The sequence below is a fragment of the Poecilia latipinna genome, unplaced genomic scaffold (assembly GCF_001443285.1).
Source record: "Poecilia latipinna isolate Pla-1442-1.1 unplaced genomic scaffold, P_latipinna-1.0 Scaffold1268, whole genome shotgun sequence".
Lineage (NCBI taxonomy): Eukaryota > Metazoa > Chordata > Actinopteri > Cyprinodontiformes > Poeciliidae > Poecilia > Poecilia latipinna.
Window position 1 is genome coordinate 106685 of NW_015113884.1, and position 12067 is coordinate 118751.

The 12067-nt window shown below is 37.5% G+C and overlaps 1 protein-coding gene across 1 annotated transcript in view; it reads left to right on the plus strand.

Annotated features, from left to right (window-relative positions):
• Positions 1-11497, plus strand: part of cntn6 (contactin 6) — a 100103-nt gene extending 88606 nt beyond the window's left edge. Inside the window, exons 21-23 of the mRNA XM_015054667.1 lie at positions 3333-3445; positions 6022-6190; positions 7738-11497. Coding sequence (XP_014910153.1) covers positions 3333-3445; positions 6022-6190; positions 7738-7835 — 380 coding nt within the window. The 3' untranslated portion in view covers positions 7836-11497. The remainder of the gene's footprint in view (positions 1-3332; positions 3446-6021; positions 6191-7737) is intronic.
• Positions 11498-12067: the final 570 nt, after the last annotated feature.

Here is a 12067-nt window from a genome sequence, read left to right on the forward strand (position 1 = left end):
TGGTCTTGTTGCTAAATATGGCAAGAAAGTTCATGAGTTGGAAACAGTGGGGTGACTATTATTATCTGCAAAAGTGCAGACATGACCTGGTGGGTGGGCCAATCAGTCAAACCTCCCTCACAGGAAGAGGACAATGGTTGATTTTTAGACTTGCTGAGGTGGATAAGATCAGGAGATAAGATGAGCTTCACATGCAAGTAGAGGTGTGCCGATCGATCGGCTACCGATCATAACCGGTCGATTTCCGTGAAAAAGTGTATGATAGGTGATCGCTGATCACAGTCTCTTGTTCCCGATCACACAAACTGATCACCTGCATCTCATTTCCAGCCTGCCTGTGCAGCTGGTCTCCTCTTTCCTTCACTCTGCGCAAACGCGCAGCAACAAATCCTAAGCGATGTGTAACTATAACGCACTGAGTGAATGGGGAAGTTTGCGTGTTGCGGCGGAAAATTGAAGCAGGTCAAAATGCATCAACACGACGAATCTAATATGGCATAAAAACAATGCCATACTTGACGGAGTTTGGCTACATCGAGGCTCACTGCAGTAAAAAAGACCGCGGAAAAGATAGCAGGCAAAGCAGCGCACAGCTACAAACACTCACCCGGATTAGCATGACGGTTAGAAAGCTAAGCAAATAACCCGCAAAATTATTTAAGTCTTCGAGCTGCGATGTCAGACGCTGGTTCTGTCTCGCTGTTGAACCGCTGCTACGCTACAGGTAGTAATATCTGACAGGCTACAGGTAGTAATATCTGACAGACGGAGCTTCGCTTCTGCTCCACCTGGTAGTGACTCTCACCGAACCTCTGTTTAAAGCTGCAGCATCTAACCTAAAAAAATACATTTTATATACGTATTAAAACTTTCGCTGTCCTAACATGAGACAGATAATCTCTAAAAAAAAATTATCGATCTCCTCCCTGTTCTGCATAATTACTCCGCTCAGTCAGAAACAGCCAATCAGAGCTAGCAGTAATCAGCTAGCCGCCATGCTATCAGGAAGTTTTCATTCAGTAACTCAGGATTGTTTATTGTAATGGATCCTATATTTGCCTTTGAATGTTAAGTTTTATACTTGAATTTTTTTGGCAATGTTGAGAGGTTTTATTTTGGCTCTTTGCATTATTTAGCCTCTTCAGAGCCTTCATATGTTATCAGTCTGTTAAAGATAGTATTATCAATAGCAGTACAATTTGCACAATGCCTGTTTTGTTTAGTTTTCTTCTTGGAAAAAGTTATTAAAAACAAGTTTTTGTCTAAATTAAGGTGAATTCATGTATCTAAAATTAAGGTCCTAAAACAATCTAAGTTGGCCTTGACTATGTCTTAAATTTTGTTGAGACGTTACAATTTAATCTAATAACCGGTAGTGCTAATGATTAAAAAAATTAATAATTAAAAATTATGTGATCGGTATCGATAATCGGCCGTGATCGGCCCTCATAGGTGATCAGAATCGGAATCGGCAGGAAAAAACTTGATCGGCACATCTCTACATGCAAGTATTGGCTGATAACAGATCTCCCAAAATTAAGGAATTTGACCCTGATTAATCAGCTGACTGATAAATCTGTCACTCCTGCTTAGAATGCATATGTGAAGATTCCAAAAGTAGACAATGAACTATAGCACAGGGCATTCTGGGTAAATCAACCACACAGGCCTAGCACTTGTGGGAGAAATGTCTCGTGGTCTTTAGCCAAAGACAAAAGAGAAATCCTACAACCGCTAAAATCTGACACCACTGCATTTTTGTTTACACTTTGAAAAGAATGAAATTGGCTCAGTTGTCTTCTTCAGAGGTTTTGTCATTCTGCCCCTCTCCTGTGGTGAGGGGCAGAATGACTTTGAAAAATCACAGGTTTTTCAAAGGGTTTGTTGTCTTCGTTTGATCCAGTGGAGTCTGAAAGTGAACCACAGCAGCTGGAAATGTAACAAATGTGGCAATTTTGGTCCCTATTCTGACCAAGTCTACTGGACTATACACTGTAACACATTTGAGCCACAATTAGTTGTCTACTCGCTTATAAAGTAGAAAATTCTACTTTATAAGTCAAATGAATTAAGCAAGTTTTAGATTTTGAACCTAGATGTGTGAGTTTTTGAAAGATAAACTTACAGTAGTAAGTTGTGTTTACTTTTTATTAATTCTGTCAAAGCTCCAAGAGTTGAATCAAGCTATTTTTTGCACTTAAATATCTGAAAGAAAGACAGGAGTGGGAACTATTTCCCAGCATGCTTAGCAGCACATTGAGATGGAAGTGTGTTACATTGATCAGACTCTTGTGTGTTAAGATAATTGTTTATTTTAATGCATCTGGTAGTTTGGACAGCTTGAGGATAATGTTCTGTTCACACTAAATGTTTTTGAGCAGAATTCATTGTGATGTTTAATAAAATTCATTATCAGAGCAGAAATTTTGTTCATACAATTTGAAACCAGAGTTTAAATTATTCTAAAGTAAAATAAATAGTTGTTTCAGCCTGATATTGTGAGTAAACATCATAGAGAGATGTGTGCTCCTTAGGTGAGGGCAGTTTTTTTTCTTACATACTGTGGAATAATTATTTGGTTTAATGTGCATCATTAAGTTAAAACTCACAATTCAAGATTAATAAACTTAAAAAACAATGTTTAGACAACGTGTCTCTTGTTAAATCAACTTCATGAACTACAATCTCTGAGTTAAAACCAGTGTTGATTGAAAATGCATTTTCAAGGCAGAAGCTGGATTTTCATTTTCAAGTTAAACCACCATCAAATGTTTCACAGTGTAGGTTGTGAAAACACCCTTGAAAAACAGAAGCTAATTGTATCTCTGGAGGAACTGCACAGCTCCACTGCTCATGTGGAAAATGTATTTTAAACAAATCTGACCTTTGTGGAAAATTAGCAAGAAGAAAACCATTGTTGAAAGAAAACTCTGAGAGGTCCCATTTGCAGTTTACCAAGAATTCATAGCTTGAGTGCTATGGATTCTTTGTAAAGCTTCTGGAGAATTCCACAGTTTTAAATAATATTGACAGAATCTGAGCACTACTGAGGTGCTTAATTGAAAAAAGAGCCTATATAGACATGATTGCTGCTTCAGGGTGGACTTTTAATATTATCCCTTTTACTCAGTGGTTTCACACATGAACAAAACCGATGGACAGAAAGCACGAGTCTTCTGTTTTACTTCAGTAAAAATCAGCTAAAATCTGATTTAATTCAAATACTTCATGATTAAAAGATGGCCTACCGCAGAGGCAGAAAACACTATGGATAACATCACTTTAGTCATTCATTCATCAACATTGTCCGTTATAATTTTTATATCTTGCAGCACCAAGCCAGCCTCCGGGGGCCATTGAGTGGAACCTGACCAACTCAAAGATCTTTCTGAAGTGGGATCACGTCAAGGCGTCGCAGAACGAATCCAAGGTGACGGGATACAAGGTGAGTTTTTCCAGAGAATCGGGAGAAGTGTGGAAATAAACGTGGCCTCGGCAGCTGTCATCTCAACAAATGGTTTTCTCTTTGCGGAGGAGAAACGAACCTCGGCAACCTCGGTGTTACAATATGGATTGGCCCTGTCTAGCCCCTTCAAAATTAAAAGATCTGTCCCTGATGATAAAACGAAGGGCGTCAAGCTGCAGAGAGAATTCAGCTTCTTCTAACCAATACAGCGCTGAAACCCATCTGATCCACTTTGCATACTTTGTGGGGACGAAAACACAGTTTTTGATTATTCTTTTCACAAATATATATTTCTTCTCCCGAGATATGCGGCCTCGGTCATTTAAAGATAAGCCTCCTGTGGAGCTGTGGTATAAGGAAGCACATGCTGTAGATATGCCTCATTTATTAAAATGCCTAATGGAAATCCCTGTGTTTCTAATATGTTTTCATATTTTCCAAACTATGCATCCAATTTCCCGTCTTCATGTTTCCTTTAAGGGTCAACACAGGACACTTTTATAACAAAGACACAGCATGACTAAATGGCTTAAAATAATGCCAAAGGTCCTGTTTCATGTCCTCGTCTTATTCAGTCTTGACTCACTAGAACAAATTATGTCCTCAAAAGACATTTTGAAATTTTAAAAGGCTAAAAGAAATTAGCATTTGACCAGTGACATTTCTGAGAGTAGCCCTATTTGGGTCATTTTACAACTCATATCTGGGTCAAATATGGATCAACCCAGCACTGGACTAGTTTAACAAAATAGGGTTGGATTATGTTTTTAACGGAATTTACTGGATTAGGTTTTCTCAAAAAATAAGTCAAAGTGACTTAACATGATATTAATTTTAGCAAACAGGGGGATGAAAAGACTTTTTCTTATATTTTTATGCAAATTTTAGTAATTAATATGTTAAGTTGTAAAGTTTACATGCAGCTCACAATATCCGGATCTCCGGTTACATGACTGTGTTTTGGGAAACTCAAACTCTATAAATATATTTTTTTGTAATAATCTCATAAATCTCACTTGTGAAACCTGAAGTCCATAGACTGTTGTTTTCATGTTTACTTAATCTTTTACTAATGCAAACCAGATTGAAACCTTTTGTGTTTTCATAAATCGGATGTTCCTTAATCTCAAATCGTGTTTTAAAAGAAAGATATCGTCATTTAAATTCAGTCCAAAATCATTAAAAATTGATTTTAATGATTTCGAAATCATTAAAATCATTAAAATAAATTGCTTTATTTCTGGGCTAGTAGTGAGCTGTAAAACAGATGCTAACTTTATTGTCATTAACAACTAACAGTTAGCTGGTCATTTACAAGCTGAACTCAATTATATGTAAGTTGGATAAAAGGTGACATGATCGTTCTGACTGCAGACGCTTTGAAAACTATTTAATATGATTTAGTACAACTTGGGGCAGTGGCACAAATTAGATTTTTTTTTGGAGCTGAAAAGATCAGAATTAGGCCTGCCATGAAAATACAAGCTATAGATCCCACATAGGTAAAAAAATAAATAAATTGGGTTAAGATTGTATTTGCCTGCTGTGTGATCATAGCCTAAGAGTCTCAAGCATGGACACATCGGTGTGTCAAGCTGGCAGCACATACCTTAATATCCGACAGCCAGTGTTTTACCTCAGAATTACCAGATTTTAAGCCAACAGGTTTGCAAGACAGAATAAACTTTGACAAGTGTTTAACAGTAGTCCTGCTATGTTTTGACATTTATTATTAGTGTAATCTTGTGGCATTAGAACTCATTACCCCCTAACATAACTGCCTGCTGGTGTGGACTTTCTGGATAATTCTTTGGTCAAAAAGTGAATCCAGCTTAGCTATCACTAGTTTGAAGAAGCTAATTAGCAGGTGAAAGTGAAGTATTATCTCAAGTGAACTAGCCCTGGCCTTGGTCACTGGTGTGACATTTTGTCATCAACACAACTAACTGACATTAACAATGCTATCCAGCATCATTTGATCATCTTACCATTTCTTATGTCAGCATGTGAAAGAAGTCTGATTGTTTTATTATAAAGTGATGAGTCTCCTCTTAGACTCTTGTCTAATCCAACTTTAAAGCTGTTTGAAACTGCCTGACTCTCTGTTTGAACAGAACAAATCCAGCATTTTTGTTTTGTTGTGTTTTTTATATACATTCTGGCGGGGCTGGCCCAAAGTTGTGTGAGATGTTGAGCAGAAATTAATCGAATTACTTGAGTCCTCTCTTCCTGTTGAAAACTTAACAGCACTTCAATACGGATTCAGTTTAATGAGGCCAAGTGTAACTGTCTAAACTTCATATTGTAACTATGGTAAAAACAAGCATAAAGGTTGAAGTAAACTTGCCAATTCCTTTAAACTTTTAATTTAAAAATGTAAACAATAGAAAAAAATAATCTAGGCTAAAATCTAAATCTTCTTATTCTCAAAAACCAAATATAAAAATGTTAACTCTGGTTTTATGGAAAGCTCTAAGCAGTGGCCTAGTCATTTTTCCCCTACCTCAGACAATCATATAAAGATTTTTTTAATCATTACCAATGTTGTCCTTCAGGTTGTGTATCGCCAGAGCTGGCATGGCAGGACTACGGTACTGCAAACCAATAAGACCAGCGTTGAGCTGGGGGTTCCTTACGGGGAGGACCACGTCATCGAGATCACAGCGCTGACTGAGGGGGGCCATGGAACCAGCAGTGGGCCCATTCACATACCAAAGATGTCCAGTAAGTTTCAAACATTTTGCAGTCTAGAAATGATCAGAGGCAGAAATAGACAGGGGAGCGGTGGGAATGAACCAAACCCCAGAGTGATGCTGTAGGAGCTTTACTGAAGGTCATCAGACTGCACTACAAAACTCCAAAATCAGTGTTTGATTAAACCAGAAATAAAATTCTAACAGTATTTAAAAACTGTCACTGTCTGTTTTTGGTATGATCTGAGTTAGCTTAAAACAGTGGAGAAACATGAATAAAGCTGCAGTAGGTAACCTTTATAAACCATCGGTTTTTTTGGTACATATTTGTTATTACTATTTTGTGACAGTTTGACATAATACAGATATTTATGAAAAAAGTCAAGCACCTCTACCGCCTCTTTGTAACCTCCTGCTGCCATCAGCAGAAATACACCGCTTGATCTGAAACAACCAATCAGAGCCAGGAGGAGGGTCTTAGCGCTGTCAATCACACTCATACTCGCTTCCCAGACTGTCCAGACCTCACCATAGAAAATGTTTTGCATTTTGCCAAAACTCAGATTAATGGGTCAAATTGTTCCAAGAGATCATTGAAACAATATTTATAATAAAAATACAAGTTTGACTTCAACATCAGAAATATTACTATCCTCTTAAGAAGCCTCACTATAACAGCACCAGTTGTAATCTGTTGTATTTAGAAAATTATTGTATACAATGCTTATGATATAGTGTAAAATAAGCAGTAGGTTACTCCAGTTACCCACTGACACAAACCTGCAGCATGAGAGTGCAACGTCTTCCATGGTTTAGAAATATCCCGCCTGAGACACTCCCACATGAAAGAGGGCGATATGGAGTTGGAAAATTGAAGTTTTATGATATTTTTTGGTAAAATTGTGATAACAATAAAAGTGATTCTGATCTGTTTATTACTTCTTTTTTTAGGTTTATTGTTTCTTTTAACACAAATATTACTCTTAAAATATATTCCCATGTATAACACACTTCTTTGGGATTCCAGTCACATTAAGAAGTAATGAGCCAAACCACACAGTAACTGCATTTAATCTGCATTGAATCATGTTTTCAAATGTGATATGCATTGATACTATCATTGAAAATAGTAAAACTAACAATCCCAACAACATAGACCCTTTTTAACATCATTAATTTGGATTTCTTGTGACAACAATCAACATTTTTCCCATATTATAAATGATGTTAAATGTCCACATCTACTCACACTAAACAGTTTTTGCTTCAACAACACACACATTTGTAGGATTTTTTTTGTGTCAGACAAAACATATGATAAGCAATTTGATAATACAGATTTAACTCCAACATTTTGATTATACTGTCCACCATAAAACAATCTACCAATAATAACCAGTTTCAAACTTAACAGGTTTTCTCATTCCTGGCTCTGTGCTCCACGATGCTCCTTGGTTTAACTATAAAATACACAGTAGACTAAGTAATACAGTAACATATGAGAATATTCTGTTTTTGTCTTTTTTTTTAAGTGAAGCCATTTTATCTTGCTAACATTTTTTTTCCTTTTCTTCTTAGGTCTGAACTCAAAAGGACGTGTGGCTAGAATTCCAGTGAAGATGTACTGTTTTATCCCCTTTGGACTTCATTTATTAATCCATCTACTGATGCTATAATACTGAAAATAAACGCAGTGCATATTTTTCCTCCTACATGTGACATTTGTCGAATAAACGGCGGCAACTGTAACATTTTTCAGCCTCTGGTTTCCAAGGAACAGGAGCGGAGTGATGGAACCTTGGTGAAAGGTTGTCAAATGCCCACAAAGTGCTGCTCTCAGACAACGGCACAAAACATCTCCTGCTGGGCTGCAACACTGCACAATGCATAAATTTGTCAAAGCTGAAAAGTGGACCTTCTCTCCTTTCACTGTCAAATGAATTTGAGCACAGCTTCATGTCCCTTTTTTATTTCTGTGTGTGCTTATTTTGCATTAATGTTTAAGTCCAGTTTCAGCTTGTTTTGATGTGAAACCTCTCACCTTGGTCCACAAATTTCTCTCTCAACCAGCAGGTTTGAAAGAAAAGCGTCCCATCATCCTCTTCGCTTTGTTTGCTGAGGACGAGCAGTTGAGCCTTGATTTTTTTTACTTCGGTATGAAAGAAAAACCTTTGAAGAAATTGTAAATATTTGTTACCATGCTGTAGCCAGCCTGAGCTAATGAAAATACACTTTTATGATACAGGTTAGAAATCTCCCAAGATAAGAAGACATCTGGCTTTCTAACCTGTATCTGTTCCAGGCTAGAGTAGATCAACAGTAAGCATCATTAGCTTAGCAGCTTGAAACAGAAGTTCTCAAAATTTTCAACTTCCAACCCAAAGGATAATAATTGCACAGAGCTGACAATCTATCTACTGCAGGTTGAATACAAAACAAGCTATTGCGCTTGGTCAGCTTATTCTTTGTCACATTGTGCTGTTAGTTTTCCATGACCCAGAGTTGCTGTTGACAACAAACTTAAACTATGCTGGGAAGTGACTTACAGCATTTCAGCTGAAGTTAATGGCTGTAGTTAAATATCTAGATTCTTGAGTAAACCCCCATCACGGTGGATGAAGACCTCTCTATCCTCTCTGTGACATACATGACGAACTAAAAATCTGAATGTTCCACTGATCACCGTGAGCTGATGACACAGAAGATCTTAGAGCGACTACTTTTATGTCTCCTCCCTCCTCCTTTAAAAAACAATGACAGAACATATCTTTGACATCATGACATGTACATTTACTTTTTAAATCATAGCCTAAAAACTCAAAACTTCCTTTGGTCAACGTGTTGCACAATATGGGAGTGTCCACAGCTAGGAACTGTTTCCATAGGAAACCCAGCGCACGTGCTCTCCTTTTCCAAGGTGTCTGATCAAGGCTCTATTTATTAGTGCAGAGACTGAAAAATATGAATTTCAGCTGCTGAATGAGAGCAGCAGTGAGTGGCTCAAGCAAAGAGCTAAAACTTAACAAGATGTACTTCAGACTTAAATTCTCTCCAGCCATCTTGCAGTTGAGCAGGGGTGTCCAAAGTCGGTCCTGGAAGGCCGGAACCCTGCATGTTTTAGTTCTCTCCCTGGTTTAGCGCACCTGGATCAAATGATGGCTTGTTAGAGGTCTAAGAGGAAGATTGACTTGCTGAAAAGGCTGTTGCTACCACCAGGGAGGGATCTAAAACGTGCAGGATGCCGGCCCTCAAGGACCGACTTTGGACACCCCTGCCGTTGAGGGGTGTACCCAGGGCTTTAACCAGGTGTGAGGGTGTTTTATGTGACTTAGCCTGAGACTGTTCAGATTCTATTGTTTTGCTAAATCTGGCCGTTTTTACCTCCTGTCTTCTGAATCTGAGAGATGATATGCAACACTTTTTTTCTACATTTGATAATTGAGACAAAATCAATGAATGCATCTCACCCAGTAGCTTTGTTCCAGCTCAGCCCTGCTGTTGATATTGGCTCTTTATTGGGGCGATCGGTTCCTGCTAACGCAGCGTGGTGGCAGAATGGGAGCAGATCCATTGTTAAAGTAATTAATAACAGGTTTGCTGTTCCCTCTGCAATTAGTGAAAGTCTCTGATGTGAGTAGAGCTGCTCAGTAACCACAAGCTCAAATTTATAAACATAATTATATTAGACCAGCTAATGGCTAATGTTGGCCCAAGCAGTGGTGTTTAGTTAGAGACGAGCCAGTTAGGAGTTAACACATTTCTTCTGTTTAATTCATTCCTCTAAAGCTTGTGTAAGCTATAAAACATGTTTTTTACCGAAGTTCATTCAGTTGCTGTGGATTATTGTTCGTCTATATTGAAGATTTGCCAGCTGAAGTACATATCTTCATCCTATCAATGGCACTGCTCAGTTTCTCAAAGCAGACAGTCAAAGGCCAAGCTGCTTCTTTTTTTCTCGATGTTATGCAAGAAAACACGGAGTGACCTTGTGATGCTTTAACACGTGTGCAGATGCTCTGAGTTGCATTTTTAGCCGAGTTTCTGTCAGAAATCCATTAAATCGCTCTGCCTTAGCAAGTTCATATACTGTTTATGTTAAATGTCAGAAAAGATTCACTCTAAACGTTGATGCAACCAAACCGTTTACTGGTACTGTGTATCAAACCGATGAAGTCGTCCTGCATCAAGACCATTGTGCTTATAATGTAAAGAGATGGATTTATAATGATAGGACAGAATGAGGAATGTTATTATATTATTTTAATTGTTTGCATTTTGTGATTTGTTTTTGTTATTTTGCGGGAAGAAAGTATTGGCTGAAGGAAAAAACATCTGAAAACTTTAAGAAGTACCAGAGTATTATGAGAGGTAGTTTCCTAAAGTAGATTTCACATTAAGAGTCAAATACGTTGGTGTGTGAAGCACTCTCCATTCTGTATAACAGATTTGTTTTGCAAAATTATTCATATTATTCAGTTTGTCCAAAATTTGTCATGTGTGAAAGAGTAGCACAAAGTAGTGCAAGTGATACAATATGAATATTAATCTGTTTTATACAGTTATAAATAAGTTTTCTTTTTTTGATTTTCTTTTTCTACAGAATTGAATCTGAAAAGTGTGGTGTGCATACAGACCCCTGGATCCATTATTAATAGGAACACCTTCCACTCATATACAGATGCTGGTCTTCCAGTCTGGCAGCTTACTTTCCCTTTTCCCTGTTCTTCCTTGTAGAAGCTGAAGCTCCAGATGGGAAGCAGAACATCTGTGAACATGAGTTTTTAGTTTTGCTAGCTCTTTATGTCTCGACTATTAGAGTTGAAAATGCGACCCCGGGGCCATTTTGAGCCTCTGATTTTGTGCAACCTTCAGCCACCATTCGACTATAGCACAGCTCTGGTTTGCTAACTCGAGTAGTTGAGTTAGTAGTCATATTTTGACTGATTTGAAGCCTTTTAAAATTCCTAAAATTGATCATGTAAGGTGCAGCACAGATAATTAATCTTCTCTCAACCTTATTTCTATATTTGCTATGATTAAATTTGATGTTAGATATGACCACAGTGACATTTACTGGGATGCAGACATGGAGGCACACATTTATTGAGCTTGGCAAAATGAAACAATAATGGGCCGCAGCTGGTTTTTGTTGCTGAAAATACAAACACAAATTAAAACCTAGACAAAACGAATCAATCTGAAGAAATTATTATTAATTGATTGAGGTCCAGTCTAAAGTCTCACAAAACAGCTGCATTCAGGTGGCTCTCAACTGTTAACAGAACATTTATATACGAGTATCGGACGGCTGAATGCACGGGCAATCCACACTTTTCAGATACAAAATAAAAATAATTCTGAGCACAATTTGCTGCTCACATAAAATTACAATATTAATTTTATTTGGTACAGTGCAGTACATTGAAGCTTGTGGTCATACAGCATCAAAACATGAAAAAGTAGTTAGATATGAAAATGTCTATGCCTGATGAGTTAGTTGTTCAGGTAGGAAGGTAAATTATGCTTTTATCCCTCAGTTTGGAAAGGTACAAGTTTTCAATTTAACAACATTGCAACCAAAAAAAGCTGTTTTGTTTTTCATTGTTCTGCATCAAGCAACAATTTTCAAACTGTTGCATATCTTTGATTGTGGTACATCAGACTTGTGACACATTTACATCCAGACAGAGTTTGCATCCTCAATATGAACTTCCTGTAGCTGCACATGGGACAAGCATGAGGATGCAAACATTTCTTACTCTCTGCTGTTACACTCCAGTAAATATTAGTAGATTCTGTTATGGTGCAACATCCAAAAACAGAATATCTGAAGCTTTTTAGTACAGTAGGAAAAGATACTCAAATATATTAAATTCCTTCATAGACACAATAAATAGCTTTTTAAAAT